The 19,321-nt window shown below is 57.9% G+C and overlaps 1 protein-coding gene across 9 annotated transcripts in view; it reads left to right on the top strand.

Annotated features, from left to right (window-relative positions):
* Positions 1-19,321, top strand: part of PTPRS (protein tyrosine phosphatase receptor type S) — a 161,244-nt gene that overhangs the window by 128,917 nt on the left and 13,006 nt on the right. For 7 of the 9 annotated variants that reach the window (XM_029216688.1, XM_029216689.1, XM_029216687.1 and 4 more), the window contains 14 exons: positions 818-1,399; positions 2,464-2,597; positions 2,842-2,986; positions 8,035-8,340; positions 9,716-9,909; positions 12,169-12,286; positions 13,913-14,521; positions 14,975-15,072; positions 15,640-15,893; positions 16,795-16,888; positions 16,984-17,199; positions 17,693-17,850; positions 18,376-18,387; positions 18,566-18,678. In XM_029216688.1, the coding sequence (XP_029072521.1) occupies positions 818-1,399; positions 2,464-2,597; positions 2,842-2,986; positions 8,035-8,340; positions 9,716-9,909; positions 12,169-12,286; positions 13,913-14,521; positions 14,975-15,072; positions 15,640-15,893; positions 16,795-16,888; positions 16,984-17,199; positions 17,693-17,850; positions 18,376-18,387; positions 18,566-18,678 (3,033 nt within the window). The remainder of the gene's footprint in view (positions 1-817; positions 1,400-2,463; positions 2,598-2,841; positions 2,987-8,034; positions 8,341-9,715; positions 9,910-12,168; positions 12,287-13,912; positions 14,522-14,974; positions 15,073-15,639; positions 15,894-16,794; positions 16,889-16,983; positions 17,200-17,692; positions 17,851-18,375; positions 18,388-18,565; positions 18,679-19,321) is intronic. The other 2 variants (XM_029216691.1, XM_029216690.1) reach the window with 1 other exon arrangement.

The raw sequence follows: 19,321 nt of genomic DNA, 5'->3' as shown, positions 1-19,321 counted from the left end.
TGGCCCTCTGCAAGTAAAGGTTGCCAAGCCCTGCCCTAGGGCCATAGAAAGTGTCAGCATCAGCTGGTGTGTTGGTCATTTTGCTGAGGGATTGAACGTCTTCTGGTGCATGCTTCCTGGGGCCTGTGTGATATGAGATCTTGGGACAAGTGGGAGAGAAAGTCACAATTTTATCCGGGTGCTGGGGACACACTGTAAACCAACCTCAGTCCCTGCTGGTGGGGACAACATACAAGCCTGGTCATGACGTACCGTCAGGCAGTGATAAGAACTGGGCAAGGGCACCTTTAGCCAGGGTGGTGAGGGTGGCCTTAAGCCATCTGGCCATCTGAGCATTCCAGGGGCAGGGAACAGCAAGTGTGAAGTGTGAACAGACAGAAGGGCCCTGTGCCTGAGCAGAGTGAAGCAGAGTAAAGCACAGAGAAGAGTTGTAGCCCAGGGGCCGCCACTGTTTCCTTTAGAAGTGAATATTTTTCTTAAACAGCCAATTTTTTTTTTAAGTAAAAATTTTCAGCTTTATGGGCCATCTAGTCTCTACTGTAACCACTCAATTCTACTGTCATAGCACAAAAGCAGCCAGCAGCGATACATAAACGTGGCTGTGTGCTGACAAAACTTTATTTACAGAAACAGGTGCCAGCCCTTGGTTTGTAGTTTGCCAACACCTGCTATAGATGGTGGGCTAGGGGTCGTTAGGCCCATGGTTGCCACCAAGGAGATGAAGGCTCAGAGAGGGCAGTTGTGTGACTAAAAGTCACACAGCCTTTGGGGTCTGCAGCCAGCGTGCCTGATGTGTGAACTTGCCTCCCACCCACAGCTCTCCCCAAAGCCCCTGGGACCCCTGTGGTGACAGAGAACACAGCCACCAGCATCACCATCACGTGGGACTCTGGCAACCCAGACCCCGTGTCCTACTACGTCATCGAATATAAATCCAAGAGCCAGGACGGGCCATACCAGATCAAAGAGGACATCACCACGACGCGTTACAGCATTGGCGGCCTGAGCCCCAATTCGGAGTATGAGATCTGGGTGTCGGCCGTCAACTCCATCGGCCAGGGTCCGCCCAGCGAGTCGGTGGTCACCCGCACTGGCGAGCAGGCCCCTGCCAGCGCGCCCCGAAACGTGCAGGCCCGCATGCTCAGCGCCACCACCATGATCATCCAGTGGGAGGAACCCGTGGAACCCAACGGCCTGATCCGGGGCTACCGGGTCTACTACACCATGGAGCCCGAGCACCCCGTGGGCAACTGGCAGAAGCACAACGTGGACGACAGCCTGCTGACCACCGTGGGCAGCCTGCTGGAGGATGAGACATACACCGTGCGCGTGCTGGCCTTCACCTCCGTAGGCGATGGGCCCCTCTCGGACCCCATCCAGGTCAAGACACAACAGGGAGGTGAGATGCCCGCGGGAAGCACAGCTTCTGCGGGGGTGGGGGGAGCAGCAGGTTTCGGGGCTGTCCCACCAGAGGGAAGGAGGCGGCCATGCAGTGATGTGTCTCCCAGGATGCAGCCGGCCGATCTTAACCTGGAAGCCACTACGTGGTTTATTTGGCCTGCATGGTGCTTTAAAGTATTTTCACGCCAGCGTTGCAAAGCAGGAGGTTGTCCTAGAAAACCCAGATTTCTGGCTACCCTTGGAAAATCCGATCTGGCAAGCCCATAGGGCTACAATCGGTCATCCAATGGCATCCAGATAGATGCCGCCGCCGGCTGCATCTGAGAAAAGGGGTGTGGTTTCCGTTCGCCTCCCTCTTCTCTGTTAACTGCCCTGGCTCCCATCCATCTCTGAGTTTGAGAACCCCTGTTCGCTGCTCTCACTGGAGGGATCCATGCCGCCCATTTTGAAATAATAGAAAGTGTGTTAGCCCAAAGTCTGTGAGCTGGTCTGTCACCTGCCGGGGTGAAGGACGTGGGGTAGGGGTGTGGAGCATTTAGGTGCATGGGGCCCCCGCTCTCTGCAGGTTTCTGGGCTTTTTCTTACGGACTCAGGCTTTGGAACCTCAAATCCAGGAAGAGTCAGGCAGCTGCCCAAGCAAAGGGACAGGAGGTTTGGAACTCTGCTGCCATAAATCAGATACAGGGTGGAGATCCACATTCCAAATTATGGTCCCCACCAGTTTTCTGTTTAACTGGGGGAATGGGGAGGATGCTGGGGTGCGTTGAGAAGGGGATTTTTAAAAAATGTTTTCCCACTGGCAACAGAGAGGATGGGGGGATTGGGGTGGGCAGCTGACAACAAGGGGCGGTAGGGGGTCCCTGAGAAAATAAGAGAAATAAGAACAGTGGAGAACACTCCAGAAGCATCTAGAGCCTAACAAGCCCTTCCTTTTAGGGTGGTGCTGAGCTTCACGGGGCCCTTTTTGGGAGAATGGGAACCTGGCGGGTTGGATACCCTATGCGGGCCCATCCCTCCCAGGCCTCCCCCCAATGCCAGTCCTCTTCGCCCCCTGCCCCGCAGTGCCTGGCCAGCCCATGAACTTCCGGGCCGAGGCCAAGTCGGAGACGAGTATCGGGCTCTCGTGGAGCCCCCCGCGGCAGGAGAGCATCATCAAGTATGAGCTCCTCTTCCGGGAAGGCGACCACGGCAGAGAGGTGCGTGGGCGGGGGGAGGCGGGCTGGCGCTCGCCGCTGGCTCCCACTCTGGGCGACTCTCTTGTCTCCCCGAGCCTGTGCCGGAATGTCTCTCTTCCCCCCTTCTCTTTGTCCCTGTCCGTTGCTAATTTTTCCAACACTCTTTTCTCCTCCATTTCCATCACTCTGTGAGGTCTGTGTCTGTATCCCTCTGGTTTCTCTCTGTCTCTCTCCATCTCCGTCTCTCTCCCCGCCCCGCCCCCAGGTCGGGAGGACCTTCGACCCGGCCACGGCCTTCGTGGTGGACGACCTCAAGCCCAACACCGAATATGCCTTCCGCCTGGCGGCGCGCTCCCCGCAAGGCCTGGGCGCCTTCACCTCGGTGGTGCGGCAGCGCACGCTGCAGTCCAGTAGGTGTCTCGCGGACCCCGCCCTGAACTGCGGGGGTGGGCACCTGGCCGGCGCCTGCGCACAGACCCGGGGCGGGGCCTGCGCAAGGGTGGGGGGCGCCTCCGCCCGTCCCGCTTCGCTCTTCCGCCTCGGGCGTGCTTGCGTCCACGCTGCGCCTCGGTTCCCCCACCAGTGCAGTGAGGGGCTCACCCGTGGACCCCGCAGGCTCCAGTTTGTCCACCTCCCTGGGGTACAGCCGTGGCCGGTTTCGCTGATGGCACCTCCTCTCTCCTCTGCCTTTCCCGGATTTGGGGTTAGTGGAATGGCCACGTTGCGCCCATCTCACAGGTGTTTGGAGGGGTCTGTGATGCTGTCACAGCTCACACCCCATCCTTCCGAGAGAGCAGAGGATGCAGAGACGATCCTACCTCCCCAGATGGCCCTTCTTGCCCCCAAGTCTGGGTCCCCATTGCAAGGGGCTCGGGGGCGCGGAGGAGTCAGAGCTGATGCCAGGTTCTGGGGGAAGTGCAGGACCCCCAAAACATAGGGCCCTCCAATTCCTGGAGTTCTTCGCTGTGCCCGCCTGGCCTCCCTGTCACAGAAAGTCACCTTTTGGCCAGGACACTGCAGCTGGCCCTGGGCCACACCGTGGCGCCCGCTGCGCCCTCCCTGCCTGCTCTGAGCTCAGGGCCTAGGCAGGCACCTCCGACCGCCGCCTCCCTGCCTCCCCCTCCTCCCTCTTCTGTGCTCAGTCTGGCCCAAGTGGCCCCCGCCGTGACCCTCCCTTTCTTCTTCTCCCCTCCCCCTGCTCAGTCAGTCACGGGGTAGCCACCCCAGGCCTTGTTCCGGAAGCTGCCTCAGTGTTCAAACCTTCAAGCCCCCGCCTGCCCCGCCCCCAGGCGTGCGCACACAGAGGGTCACGGGTCAGTCCAGAGTGACAGCAACTTGGGCCGGGGTGTCTGAGCCGCTGGGATCAGGGGACTTGGAGACACAACACCCCACTGTCAACCCCTGCCCCCTCCCCTCCTCCCCGCCCCACCGGGGCCGAGCCGAGAGCTCCGCGACTCACAGGGATGTTTGTGCGTGAGGCGATCAGTGAGGGTGTCCTGTGGCTTGGGCGGCCACGTGAGAGACCGGCACAGGTGCCGCGAAGGTGAGTACGCGCTGGTCTCCAGCGGGTTCACAAAAACGGCCCACCCTGCGTGCCCCCTAGCCTGTGCCCCAGCAGCTCTGGGCTGTGCAGACCGTCCAGAGTCCAAATTCAGTCCCCTAAACTCTGCACCCCGCTGCCGAGTGGCACACCTGCCCAGGAACGTGGAATCCGGAACCACGCCCCTCCCCCCCCCACACCGCGCATCCATGTGCGCATCCACGCTGCCCCGCACCCTCCCGACAAGTCACGCAGGTTGGGCCGGATTGTGAAGGAGGCGGCCTCCAAGGTCGTCGAGAAAGCGGCTTTGGCCCAGCCACGCGAACCTCCGAACCTCTGGGGCGGCCCAGGACAGGGAGTGGGGGAGAAGGGACTCCCCACTTCGCACCCCAAGACGGGTGGGGCCCGAGAGAACTGGCAGCCGAGACGCAGGGCCAGGCGTACCCCCACCCCCGGGGAGTGCGGGCTTCTTAGGCTGAACTCAAGGGTAGGTGGAGGCCAGACCACTCAGCCGTGGGTCTCCCCAGACACCGTCCAACCTTCCTGCCTCATCGGCGCCAGCCCGGAACTGCAGCGTGCCCACACTGGGGCCGGAGCAGGGCTGCGCGCCTGCTCGCGGCCAGAGACCCACCCAGAGCTCGGTCTGGCCTTGTAGCTCAGCACTCCGCCATTCCCTCCCTCGTAAGAAAGTCTTTTAAGTTAGCAGTTGAAGAGTGGAAGGTAGGTAACCAGACTGGGAGTTTTCTGGAAAGCGTCTTTCTTTCTTTTATTATGGTTTTTCTCATCATCATCACCATCATCGTTGCTTCTTCTTTCATTATGGTTTTGGTTTGAGTTTTCCTTCCCCTTTCTTAGCAAATCCATTCCTTCTGGCACATTCCTCGGTTGGTTTTTCCACTCCTGCTTGACTCCCCCCGGGCACATTTGGTTGGGGTGGCTGGTCAAGAAATGGGGGAGGGGACCCCCAAGTGTCTATTTCCAGAGGAGAGAACCCCAGTGTTTCAATTTAAGTGAGGTCAGAGAGTCATTCTGGTTGCAGTAAGCCATTGGAGTGGCCTCTGGGGTCTCTGGTAGCCTGATATCTTTGAGGATGGGGGCCTCTGATTCACCTCTGGGTCCCAGACCCTAGCATGGGGTGTGCACAGAGTAAGTGGTCTGTAAACACATGCAGTGAGTAAGTGCGGCTGGCATGATGGTGAAGGTTCTACATGCCTTGACCTCAAGCAAGGCCAGTGACCTCTCTGAGCCTCCCTCCAGACGAGGCGGGCTCTAGGGTCATGGGCATTTGAGGGGGTGTGGCTCCAGCCATCCTCAGCTGGCCTGAGCTGATTAAGGCACAGGCTGAGGTCTGAATTCCCAGCCTCAACCAAGACAGCCCACGGACAGCAGCTGAGCCTGGCTTCAAGGCCTGGCTCGCGCCATGTGCCCTTGGGCAGGCCACTTGCCTTTTCTGGGCCTGTTTCCTCACCTGTAAAATGGGAGGTGAGCACCCAGAACAGGTGGGACCTGGCACCCAGTAGCTATACAACCAGTGATAAAAGAATGCCAGGCAAACCAGGTGGGCTTTGAAATCCATTTCCCCACCTGGAACATGGGGGCGGGGTGGAGGGGTGCTAGTTCCAGCCACGTAAGGGGGTCATGAGAATTAAATGAGGCACGATCAGTGGGCCGTATCTTGAGTCTACAGAGGGCCTATGCTGCTGGGCGTGCAGATGACGTATAGAACGTGAGGATTATCATCAGTAATGCTCTTAACACAGGGCCTGGCCCATAGTAGGTGCTCGGCACATGGAGACTATTACTGATACTCCATAAGGCCCTTAACACACACAGTTCATGCTTAATATGTGGAGAGTATCACTGTTATTTAACAAAGTCCTTAGCATGCTGCCTGGCACACAGTAGGTGCTCTATAAATGGCAGCTGCCACTTTCAGTCTAAATATGGATCGGCAGGGTGCTGGGCACAGAGCTGGCAGTCCATGAATGGAAGCTATTAGTAGCTTGTAACAAGGTCAACCTGGTGCCAGGTACACAGTAGGTCCCCCTAAACATGGGGGCTACGATGATTGCTCTGCAAAACCCTTGGCACAGTGCCTGGCATCCAGTAAGCGCTCAATAAGTGGCACTTTAAAGAGGTTGGCCTGGTGCTAAGCACATAGTAGGTGCTCAGATGGGAGCCACTGTCAGTCTGGAAGGGCCTAGCATGGTTTCGTTTTTGCTCCAAACATGAAACTGTTGTCTGCCAGGTTCTTGGAACTGTGTGTGTAAATAGTAGGTGCTCAATAAGTAAGAACTATTACTATTTTTATATAAGGTCATTAGCACAGTGCTTGACACATAGTAGACGCTTAAAACGTAGGGACTATTACTGTTATCCAGATATAACAGGGCCTGACACACAGTAGGCCCTGTTAAGAAATGAGAACTACTAATGTTCTACATAGTCCTTAGTATACTACCTAGCATGCTGTAGGTACCTAATATGTGGGAACATTTTCTGTTTCAATAAAGACCTTAGCAGAGTGCCTGGCATGCAGTATGCACCGCGTAAAGGGCAACAGCTACTTTCATCTTCAGAGGGCTGTTGCAGTGACCAGCCCATAGTAGGTGTTCAGTAAATGAGACGTGCTATTGATCTGCAGTGGGCTTAGGTTGGCATCAGGTGAACAGTAGGGGCTCAAAACAGAAGAACTATGAGCTACTAAAACTTTGGCACACAGTAGGTGCTAACTGTGGGCTGTGTTATCTGTAAAGCCCTGACCCAGTGCCATCACAGTAGGTGTCCGATACACAGGGGCTTTTATTATTACTCTGTATAGCCCTTGGCATGCTAACTGGCACACAGTAGGTGCCCAAGACTCAGACATTGTTTTCTTTGCAAGTGAGGCCAAGAAGTAACCACAGGGTTGCCCTCTGGGGTCCCTGGCAGTACAGGTGTTCAGTAAGTAGATGCTCTTACTGTTAACGTGTGAAGCTTTTAGAGACAGGCCTAGCACATAGTAGGTGCCCAATAAATGGGGCTTTACTGCTATTCCCCGGTTACACAGTAGGTATTCAGTAAATTAGTGTTTACAGTAATTCCATCCCTGGTGCTGTGCCTGGCACATAGTAGGTGCCCAGTAAATGGAGCTTTTGCTATTCCTCTGGCACAGTGCCTAGCACACAAATGTTCTATAAATAAGTACATTTACTGTCATTCTGCTCCTGTGCTGTGCCTGGTGCACAGTAGGTGTTCACTAAATAAGTACACTTACTGTTATTGTGTGAAGCGCTTGGCACGGTGCCTGGCACATACTAGGTGCCCAATAAGTGAGGCTTTTATTGCTATTCTTCTGGCACAGTGCCTAGCACACAGTAGGTGTTCAATAGATAAGTACATTTATTGTCATTGTGTTCCTGGTGCTATACCTGGCACACAGTAGGTGTTCAATAAATAAGTACATTTACTGTTGTTTTGGCACCGTGCCTGACACATAATAGGTGCTCAGTGAATGGGGTTTTTTACTGCTGTTCCACTTGGCATGGTGCCTGGCACATAGTAGGTGCCCAGTAAATGGGGTTTTTACTGCTGTTCCGCTTGGCACGGTGCACAGCATACGTGCATATGCTCCTTGGGGACTGTGGCTACCCTCTCCCTAAGAACTACTGTGTGCCAAGTGCAGCCCCATGTGGTGAGTGCAGCGTTCTTGGCCAGCCCTCTCTGCCCCCATCCCCGCCCGCCCACACACCCACCCGCCCATCTCACCTTTGGTTGACACCCGCTTCTTTTGGGTTCGACTTCTCTTTGGTTTGGTTCTGTTTTGTTTGTTATCATCTTCTTTTTTATTTTCTCTTTCCCATCTTTTGTTTCCCCACCCCCTCCCCGCCCATCCCGCCTCCCTTCCCCACCCCCACGTTCTCCCCCCCCCTCCAATAGAACCGTCAGCCCCCCCTCAAGACGTTAAATGTGTCAGCACGCGCTCCACGGCCATTTTGGTAAGTTGGCGCCCGCCGCCACCGGACACGCACAACGGGGCCCTGGTGAGCTATAGCGTCCGCTACCGACCGCTGGGCTCAGAGGACCCGCAACCCAAGGAGGTGAACGGCATCCCCCCGACCACCACCCAGATCCTGCTGGAGGCCTTGGACAAGTGGACGGAGTACCGCATCACCGCCGTCGCTCACACAGAGGTGGGACCAGGGCCCGAGAGCTCGCCCGTGGTCATCCGCACCGACGAGGACGGTAAGCACCGGCCCCAGCCTGGGACCCCTGGGACCCCCCAGGCCCCAGCCCGGCCCCTGCCTTGGAGCCTTCTGTCCCTGGAAAACTGGGCTGGCTGGTGGTCAGAAGGTATTGGATTGGCCAAAAAGTTCTTTCGGGTTTTTCAGTAAGATATTATGGAAAAAAACGAATGAACTTTTTAGCCAACCATAGAAGCCATAATCAGGAGAAGGAGACAAGTGGCCATCAGCCTCCCCAAGCCAACCGGGCTCCTTGATCTTGGAATTCTCAGTTCTGGACCTTCCAGGCTACATTTTCTCTCTGAGCCTTGGGCCTGGAACGTTAAGCGGGGAGCCCTGTATTTTGGTCCGGTGGTGGAAGCCATGGAAACGGAGTGTAGGAAACAGCAAGCAGCACTTGCAACAAAAATTATGGTCCCTGACCCCAGAAAGCTGGTTTTTTAGACTCTAGGGATAACCTGAGATTTGGAGCTACTTGGGTCTGAGCTCTCCTACCTAGAGAGTAGGTAGATTGCGTGCTGACGGTGGTTAACCGCCAGCTCTCTGGGGCATAGAGACCGATCTGTAGCACTGGCCGATTTCTGTGGTGTAAATATTCCCACCGTAGCTGAGCTAGAAAGTTCTAAGACGCTAGTCACACAGTAGAAGCTTGAGGGCATGGGGCAAAATGAAGCAGGCAGCTTCCCCAATAAAATTGCAGGAAACCAGGACCAGCTGTTTTCTGAGCCATTGGCCTGGAAGTTTTGGTTGGCAGCCCCAACATTTTGTCCTAACCATGGGGAAGAAATGAAGCGGTTCTTCACGCCAGGCCTTGGGGTGGGGGTGGGGTGGGTGGCGAGGGCTCTCAGCTTGGGGGCTGGTTGAAAAAGTGCTCCAGTGCGGAGTGGGCTGGCTGCACCCTAGGGTGTGTAGGAGCGTGCAGCTGGACTGCCTGGGTTCCCATCCCGGCTTTGCCTCTTGATAACCCTGTGGTCCTGGGATCAACTCTCTGTGCCTTGGTTTCCCCATCTGTAAAGGGAGCATAAGGACCCCTATCTAGAAGGGATGCTCTGAGGTCGGAAGCAGTGTGGGTAAACCTCTTAGAGTGGGGCATGCACGGCCCGCTCATGTCTTGTGGCCCTGGGCAGGTGACCTAGGCTCTGGGGGACCTCAGTTGCTCGTCTGTAAATGGGGTGCACCATCAGAGCCCCCTCCCCGGGCTGTGGGAAGCGTGAAGGAGGTATTCCCTCCGGGCCAGCGGTGAGCGCTCAGAGCGCCGGGTTAACCGGCAGTCACTCGGCACCTTGGCATCGGTCAGTGGCGCTGCCCGGGGCAGGGCTGGGCACCCCAGTAACGGCCCCGCCCGCCCCTCCCCTCCCCTCCCCCCCACCCGCCAGTGCCCAGCGCGCCGCCGCGGAAGGTGGAGGCGGAGGCGCTCAACGCCACGGCTATTCGCGTGCTGTGGCGCTCACCCGCGCCCGGCCGGCAGCACGGCCAGATCCGCGGCTACCAGGTCCACTACGTGCGCATGGAGGGCGCTGAGGCCCGAGGGCCGCCGCGCATCAAGGACATCATGCTGGCCGATGCCCAGGTGGGTGGGGCTCCGGGGCGGGGCCTGGCGGTGGGGCGGGGCCCGGGCCCCCTGCGCTCCCGCCCTCTCGCTGCTTCTCTGTGTTTCTCTGTCTCTGGCTACTCCGCTCACCTCCTCCTCTCTCCCCTGCCGCCTCCTCCCGCGCTCAGTGGGAGACGGACGACACGGCCGAATATGTAAGTAGTGCCCCCCTGCCACCCCGAGCCGCTGCCAGTGCTCTTCCCGCGGGCGGGCCGTGCAGTGCTGTGACCCCATCCCCTGCACGCTCCCTGTAAAAGGGTCTCCTCCCCTGGGCCCCCGATGCACACCTAGTTACCTCTTGGAGCTAGCTGGCAGCCTCGGTTTTGCATCAGGCACATGGGCTTCTGCTAGGGACCACGGAGGTATCCATTCTTAGCTGAATGGCCCCTGGACTCCGCTGGCCTCCTGCCTCCCCACTTCCCTCCTCCAGCCTAGCTCCCGGCCTGGGTCTTCTCCACCACACCTTTGCTCCAGCTGTTCACAGCGTTAACCACCCTCCTCCAGCCCACAGCTTCCCCTGTGGCACCCAGGCCTGGCAGATCGAAACTGAGTCACTTTCCAGCCTAGCCCGACCCTTTTGTTACCTGACTCAGCCCTTCCTGACCTCGAAGTTTCTCTCTTAGGCCAAAGTGTCCCCTTCATTCTGGCCCTGGCGTGATGAGAGGGGTCAGTGGGCCCCAGGTGGGAAAGGAGGCCTGCAGGAGGCCCTGAACCAGAGTCAGGATTACTGTGTGGCTCTGGGCTGTCTTTCTGCCCCTAAGATACGGACCACAGGCTCTTCTGACAGCCCCAAGCCTGATGTTAAATTGACACGGCCCCACCCACTCCAGTAGCTCTGCTTCTCCCCCGCCCCGCCCCACCCCAGTCTGGGGGGAGGTTCCCACATGGCTCTGGCTCAGACCCTCCAACCCACTAAGACCCCGGGAAGGACTGAATGTGAGGCTCAGGGGCAGGAGACCCTCTGTTTGTGCATCCTGTCCCCCCTCCTATGCTCCTGACCTGGGGCCACCCAGGCATGCCGGACATGTTTGTGGGTATGCATGTATGGGAAACATGGACACGTGTGTGAGGGTGTGAGGGTCAGGGTGCTCTGTCATTCACTGAATGAGCAGTGATTTACTGAGCACTTGCTGATCCTGAGTTAGGTGCCATGGATGCGGCAGTGACCAGGACACGCCTGAGCCCGTTTTCCTGGGGGTCACGGTTCAGGGGAGAGGAATGTTACTTGGAACAAGGCACAAACACGTGTCTAGTTACAGCTCTGGTGGGGACGGGGCATAGATAGTGGTGTAAATGCTTGAACAGCCAGCTGTCGGGTGGGCACAATCCTGACTGGTAGCATTTGCCCTCTTCCATGGTGTAAATACTCCCACCGTGTCGATTTCAAGCTATCTACCAGATTTGTGGTAGCTCGTCATTGTATAGTAGTTGTATCGCACAGATATAAGAGACAGAATAGAATAATCTCGAGGACACAGATAATAGTAAACACGGTAAAATAATGACGGAGGGGTGGGTTTTGAGTACTTATTACCTTTGTTTTTACTATTTATTTGATTGTACGTTTATATAATTTTATTTATAATAACGGCTGTTTAATAAGTGGCTTGCAAATTTTCTGAAAATTCGACTGCTGGCTTTCAAGAGCTGGTATAAGGAATCTCCAGCACAACAATGGATGTAGTGGAGACAGGTGTCGGGTGGGGGGGGGACACAGCCAGTGCAAAGGCCCTGGGGCAGGACCATGTCTGGTTGGAGGAGGGAGAGAAAGGCAGCCCCGTGTGGCTGGAGCAGAGTGAGCGAGGGAGGAGATGAGGGCATGGAGGGGACAGGGGCAGGTCGTGCAGGGCCTTGTGGGCGGCAGAGGACTTCTGGTGGCGCGAAGGACTTGGGCTTTTGCCCCCAGGGAGACCAGAGCCCTGGAGACCTGACTCAGCTGCTCACAGGCACCCTCTGGGGGCCACTGCAGGGAGGAGAGAACGGGGGTGGGGCAAAAGTGGCAGCTGGGGACCAGAGGGGCAGGAACAGCACTGGTCCAGGCGGTCCATGACAGATGTCAGGCCACGTGTGCCCATCTCAGCATGGACGTGCTACGTGTCGGGGTCTGTGCATGAGCTCGGGTGCACGTCTCTGCCCGCAGATTGGGCCCCGTGTCTGCCTTGCTTGTCCCTAGCAGGGGGAGGAGGGTGGGCAGCCCTGGTTGCGTCACTGATTCCCCACCCCTGACCCCACCCGCAGGAGATGACCGTCACAAACCTGCAGCCTGAGACCGCCTATTCCATCACGGTAGCCGCCTACACCATGAAAGGCGATGGCGCTCGCAGTAAACCCAAGGTGGTAGTGACCAAGGGAGCAGGTGCGAGACCCTCTATGGCCCCTTTGCCCTCAGAGCATCCCTGCAGAGTTCTTGAGCCCTTGTTGGGGGGGAGGATGCACCAAGCAGGAGGAACAGGGAGAGCAAAGGTGTGGAGCTACTCCAGAGGATATTAAGACCCAGTGTGGTCCAGCCCCGCTCAGCTCTAGCCAGATGGAAACCTTTAACAGCCAACTCTTAACTCCTCACCCTCTGCCTCCTGTTCCCCCTGCCTGGATACCCTTCTCTGGGCTGGCCGTCTCCTCTGCATCCTTTGGGTCTTTGGTTAGTCAGCACCTCCTCAGGAAGCCTTCCCCACTCACCCCCATGCCACAGTCTTGGTCAGGCCGCACCCCTCCTGCCCCCAGCACCCCGTGCCTCCCCCATCCCAGCTCTGATCACCCCAGGCGGGTTGTCATTTCAGGGTGGTGTGCCCGTCTCCCCCGCTGCACCCTGAAGCCTCCTCTCCTGGCAGCCCTGCCTCAGTTTCCCTCTCAGGCCCCTCCCATCAGTCCCAAGAGGCTGGTTTTTCACCAGCCAAACATAGCTGAGTGAGGAGAGAGAGCGAGCCATGAAAATGTAAGGGGAGAGGGTATTCTAGGCAGAGAGCACAGCCCGGGCAAAGGCTCAGAGGAGGGAACAAGCTTGGTGTGTTCGAGGAACAAAGGCCCCCATGGCCTCCACCCCACTTGCTTCACTCTCCATGCCTCACTGCTGACCACAGAGCCTGATGTTCAAGGCCTCCCAGCTGGACACAGCACCCCTCCACACTGCTGCCAGCCCATGCCCCTACCGTTCCCTTCGTCTGCCTAGTCTCTGTGTCCTCTAGCGCCCATGTCGCCTCTTCCAGGAAGCTTCCTGTGATCTGCCGTCCTCTCTCAGGGACGTTGCATTAGAGCCATGCTTGCTAAGCAGAACCTGTTGCATACACTGTGACTGTTCACACCACCGTCCATTAAAGGTCCTGATAAGTCCTGCAGTGGGGAAGCCTGGTTTCATGTATAGAGCTTCAGCACTGCAGGGCTTCTCAGGGCTTTGACACATTGATCACTGCTCAGACTGTGAGAACCATGGGGGCAGGGACAGGGTTTTGGACACTCCTACGTTCCATGGATATTAATTAGATGCCGGCAGGAGGCAAGGGGTGAATAAATCAGGCAAGAGCTGAGTGACTTACTAACAGAAGAAGGAGAAACATAGATGCGGGCCTGCTGTGACATCTGTTGATGTTTTCGTTTATCGGGTCCTCTGAGTCCCCTGCTTCCTCGCTGTTCCTTGCACTCAGCACAGTCTCACCTCAGGGCCTTTGCACTGGCTGTTCCCTCTGCCTGCATCACTGTTCCCCCCAGACCTCCCCGCGGCTCCCTCCCTCACCTTCAAGTCTTGGCTTCTGAGCAAAGCCTTCCCAAGACCACTTTTAAAAATGGCAACCCCTTGGGAATTCCCTGGCGGTCCAGTGGTTAGGACTCCACGCTTTCACTGTGGAGGGCCCAGGTTCAATCCCTGGTCAGGGAACTATGATCCCACAAGCTGCACGGTGTGGCCAAAAAAAAAAAACCCGGCAACCTCACCCTGTGCTCCCAGGCTGACCCCTGCCTTGTATCTGCCCCCCTCCCCCCCCCCCAACAGTGCTGGGCCGCCCCACCCTGTCGGTGCAGCAGACCCCCGAGGGCAGCCTGCTGGCACGCTGGGAGCCCCCGGCCGGCACCGCCGAGGACCAGGTGCTGGGCTATCGCCTGCAGTTCGGCCGCGAGGACTCATCGCCCCTGGCCACACTGGAGTTCCCGCCCACCGAGGACCACTACACTGCGTCGGGCGTGCACAAGGGCGCCACGTACGTGTTCCGGCTGGCGGCCCGGAGCCGAGGCGGCCTGGGCGAGGAGGCAGCCGAGGTCCTGAGCATCCCCGAGGACACGCCCCACGGCCACCCACAGATCCTCGAGGCGGCCGGCAACGCCTCCGCCGGCACAGTCCTGCTCCGCTGGCTGCCGCCAGTGCCCGCCGAGCGCAACGGGGCCATTGTCAAGTATACAGTGGCTGTGCGGGAGGCCGGCGCCCTGGGCCCCGCCCGAGAGACCGAGCTGCCCGCGGCGGCCGAGCCGGGCGCCGAGAACGTGCTCACGCTGCAGGGCCTCAAGCCCGACACGGCCTATGACCTCCAAGTGCGGGCCCACACGCGCCGCGGCCCCGGCCCTTACAGCCCCCCCGTCCGCTACCGGACGTTCCTGCGGGACCAAGGTAGGCGCGCGGTGACCCCCGCACCAGAGCCGGACCGGGCCTCGCGCCCACCCCCACCCCAGCCCCCTCCCTCTCCCCTGCCCAGGTAAGTGGTCACTTTTCTGCTTCCTCGTGGACGCTCAAGGCGAGTCCAGACCCCGAGGCTCCGGCGTTGGCAAAGGTGGGACACGCCTAGGTGGCACCGCCGCCCCCGTACACCGCCCCCCGCCCCCCCCGTCCCCCCCCCAACCCCCCTCCACCCCCGCCTTCTCTCTCCAGCTGCGCCGTCTCCCGCGGCAGGGACTTGGAACAGGCAGGGCCGGGCCAGGGCCAGGCAGTAAGGCCACGGGCACAGCAGACGACAGGGAGCGCCTGGGCCGCCCCACACACAACCCCGTCCCCCCGCTCCCCCCGCCCCCCAGCACTCACGGGACCTCTCCTTTGCTTTTTCCCGCCTGCCGCTGCCTGGTGCAGTCTCGCCCAAGAACTTCAAGGTGAAGATGATCATGAAGACGGCGGTTTTGCTCAGCTGGGAGTTCCCCGACAGCTACCACTCGCCCACGCCCTACAAGGTGCAGCCTCCCGATGAGTCGGGGGGCGGGGCTCGGCCGGGGTTGGGGCCTGGTCTGGAGTCGGGGCTGGGGCCAGGGTTGGGGGTCAGCTGGACTCACCGCCGGGTAGGCTTGAGGCTCAGTCTGGGGTTGGGGCTTAGTTCGGTGTCAAGATTTATTAGTCTGGGATCAAGGCTCAGTCAGAATTGGAGCCTAGCCTGGGATCGGTCCCAGGGGTTGAAGTTCAGTCTGGGTTTGGGGCTCAGTAGGGGATTAGTGCTCAGTCAGAGCTGGGGCTTAGCCTGGGATCAGGGCTCAGCTAGGATTCAGGTCTCAGCCCAGTGTCTCAGTCGAGGTTCGAGCCTCAGTCTGGAATTAGGGCTCTTTAAGGATTGAGACTTAGAGCCAGGACTTGGCTGCGACGGAAGCTCAGCCTGGGTTCGGGGCTCAATCTGGGGTTGGGGCTGAGTTGGGATTGAGGCTCAGTCTGGGGTCACAGTTGGCAGGGTCAGGGCTAAGTCTGGGATCCAGGCTCAGTCAGGACCAGGGGCTCAACCCAGAGCCCTGCTGAGCTGGCCCGTCCCACAGATCCAGTACAATGGGCTCACGCTGGACGTGGACGGCCGCACCACCAAGAAGCTCATCACGCACCTCAAGCCCAACACCTTTTACAACTTCGTGCTGACCAACCGCGGCAGCAGCCTGGGTGGCCTCCAGCAGACGGTCACTGCCTGGACCGCCTTCAACCTGCTCAGCTCTAAGCCCAGCGTGACCCCCAAGCCTGACTCCGAAGGCTACATTGTGGTGTATCTGCCCGACGGCCAGAGCCCTGTGCCTGTCCAGTAAGCTCAACTCGCCCCCCTCAGGGATTTTGCTCCCCTCCACCAGTCAGCTACCCCTCCACCAGCCAGCTCTGTGACTGGGGCCAGCCGCTTGATCTCTCTGTGCCTCAGTTTCCTCAACTGTCTGTAAAACAGAGATCGCATCAGCCCCACCCCGTGTGGTTCCCCTGAAGGTCCAGTGCTTCTCGTAGATGTCGCTAAATGTGGCCTCGTGTCTGCTCCTTGAGCATTCCCTGACGCCCCCATATGCCTGACCTTCTACTGGTTCTAGGTTCCTAGACTGGTGGGGAGACAGAGCTGGACACAGACACCGTCAGTCCCATGGTGTGGCAGTGAGAGGCACCAGGGCTGAGAGTCCCCAGTAAGGAGAGGAGGACTCTGGGAAGCAGGGAAAAATCGAGGATTACAAAACTGTGGGCATGGAAGCTGGGGTTTTGAAGGATGTATAGGAGTTTGAGAAATATACAGTTGACCCTTGAACAGCACAGGTTTGAATTACATGGGTCCAGTTATATGCGTATTTCTTTCAAGAAGTACAGACTACAGTATTACACGATCCATGGCTGGTTGAATCCACAGATAGATAGAGAACCATGGATACAGAGGACCAACTGTACTTACATATGGATTTTTGACTGCGCAGGGGGTTGGCCCCCTTAACCCCCACGTTGTTGAAGGGTCAACTGTAATTTCACAGGGTAGGCTTTCTAGGCAAAAGGTACAGTATCATCAAAAGCCTGGAGGCTTGAATCAGGAACTATAGTCCTATGTGACTGGGGCCGTATGCCCAATGTATGAGCAGAAGGGAAGATTCAGAGAGGGGCAGCCCCCCATCTCAGCCCTAGATAGCATCCCTTGGTCATGCTAGTAGACGACCCCCCATGACTCCATCTCCTGATAGGAACTACTTCATTGTGATGGTGCCACTGCGTAAATCTCGTGGTGGCCAGTTCCTGACCCCGCTGGGCAGCCCAGAGGAAATGGACCTGGAGGAGGTAAGAGCCAGTGGGGCCCAGACAACGTCCCAGCTTTCGTGAGCCCAGTTGCTCCCAGCCAGGTTCATGAGCAGCCCACATCTTTGTTCCCACAGCTGATCCAGGATATCGCACGGCTGCAGAGGCGCAGCCTGCGGCACTCGCGCCAGCTGGAGGCGCCCCGGCCCTACATCGCAGCTCGCTTCTCAGTGCTGCCACCCACCTTCCATCCCGGCGACCAGAAGCAGTACGGTGGCTTTGACAACAGGGGCTTGGAGCCTGGCCACCGATATGTTCTCTTTGTGCTTGCTCTGCTGCAGAAGAGCGAACCCGTAAGTCCCAAATGGTGTCTGCCCATATCGAGCCACACCCACTGAGTGAGGCAGGCCAGTCCCTAGGGCCCTGACCTCAGAACCAGACACAGATCCTCCTAACTGTGGTCAGAGTTGGGCAGAGGGAACGGTTTGAGATTGAGGGTATCCCTCCCATAGGGAAGGTTTGTTAGAGGAAAGGACTTTGGAACTAGGGCTTTGACGGATATGTAGGAGTTCGGTAAAGAAAGGGCATCCCACAGTTTGCATGTGCCAAGGTCTGGGGTGCAAGAGGAGCAAAAGGGATTTCAGAGTGGCTGAAACAGAGTGAGGAAGGGGGAGAGTGAAGATTGGCAAGGGCCAGGCCACGTAGGCCACCAGGGTCAGGGTTCTTGGGAGCTGTAGGAGGGTTTAGAGTAGGGGATGGACATGGATTTGTGTTTGAGAAAGACCCATGTGGCCACCGTGAGGAGGACGGGCACTGATGGAGGTCCCCCCCACCCCATTCCTGCAGACATTTGCGGCAAGCCCCTTCTCAGACCCCTTCCAGCTGGATAACCCAGACCCGCAGCCCATTGTGGACGGCGAGGAGGGGCTCATCTGGGTGATCGGGCCCGTGCTGGCTGTGGTCTTCATCGTCTGCATCGTTATTGCCATCTTGCTCTATAAGAAGTGAGCCCCCTGCCCCGCCCCCCACTTGACAGGCGGGAAGCCTTCCTACAAAAGGAGGGGGGTCTGGAAAGATCCAGGGGGCAACGGTCATCTCAGAGGATCATCGCAGAAGGCCTGTATAGTCCAGACGGGGAAACCAGGGCTCAGAGAAATTAAGCCACCTGATCAAAGTCACACAGCCTGGGAAATGGCAGGGCTAGGGTTCCATCCATCCCAGCCGGTGATTTGACTCCTGTTAAGTCTGGCGCTCCACTCGGCAAGATTTGGGGTGGGGGCTGCCTCTGTCCAGTTTTAACGAGGTCACGTGGGACATGTCCCAGCTTAGAAAGAGAGGGCTGAGATGTTATTCCTTGTGGTGGGGGACCCACGCAGGAAGGATTAGCCCCATTTTCTGGAGGAGACCGAGACTCAGAGAGGGAAAGAAAGCCACCCACAGTCACAGAACAGGCCCTTGATGGCCAGCACACCCTCACCTGTCTTCTTTCTCCCCCCCCACTCCTCACCTATGTCTGTTTTCGGGAGCAGTAAGCCTGACAGGTAAGAACTGGTCCTGCCCTTTGGAGGCCAAGGAGGGGAACTGGGATGGCGTCGTGCCTGTTGGGTGAGCGGGCGCCTGGCTGCTCCAGCCATTGCACACGTGTCTGTGCGTGGTCGTGGGAACCCCAGTTGCGTGCAGCTGGGTCACATGTTCGCGTATCTGCTTGCTCCTACAAAGTAAACGCAAGGACTCAGAGCCCCGCACCAAATGCCTACTGAACAACGCCGACCTCGCCCCCCACCACCCCAAGGACCCCGTGGAAATGAGACGCATTAACTTCCAGACGCCAGGTATGTGCTGATCCCAGGTGCCAGGGACGACAGCGACGGGGGAAGGGGAGAGGTAGCATAGGAAGAGAGGAAGCTGCCACCTCGGTGGATCCCGAGGACTGCCCCCACTGAACTGTGCTTGGTACGATTCAGTTCCTAATTCCCAAATTCCTCCGTGGCTCTGGGCTTGGAACTGTCATGGGTTGATTCTGCTTACAACCAAGGGAGGCTTTCGAAGAGTTGCATTTAACTGGTGGCTGCTGTCTTCTCTGGGAGCTTAAAGGACATCTTCAGACAAAGACAAAAGCTAAAGCTTTTCTGAATCCTCACGTCTTTTGGCAGAAAGAGCTCTGCTTCTGTTCACACCTCTAGTTTTAAGGCCACTCAGTGGTGGGTGTTAGGGTTTTTCCCAATCCCCAGGGATGTGCCCCTAGCAAGGTGTAAGAATTCCGCCTCCACCACACTCCGTCTCTCTCTCCCCTCCGTGGCCGCACATGCTCATGTTCTCCCTGCCTCTTTATAGTTCCCTGTAGGTTAATAGGATTCAGCCGAGTCGCCTGCCATGCTTGGTGGGAGAACTGAATCAGGACCTTGCCCTTGATCATCTTCATGGGCAGTGGTCCTCTCATTCCCTCACCTCCTCCCTCTTTTTTTTTTTTTTTTT

Source organism: Monodon monoceros, unplaced genomic scaffold (assembly GCF_005190385.1).
Source record: "Monodon monoceros isolate NGI ecotype Baffin Bay Population unplaced genomic scaffold, NGI_Narwhal_1 Super_Scaffold_12, whole genome shotgun sequence".
Lineage (NCBI taxonomy): Eukaryota > Metazoa > Chordata > Mammalia > Artiodactyla > Monodontidae > Monodon > Monodon monoceros.
The sequence above is the reverse complement of the archived record's forward strand: the minus strand, read 5'-3'. Positions and strand labels throughout refer to the sequence as shown.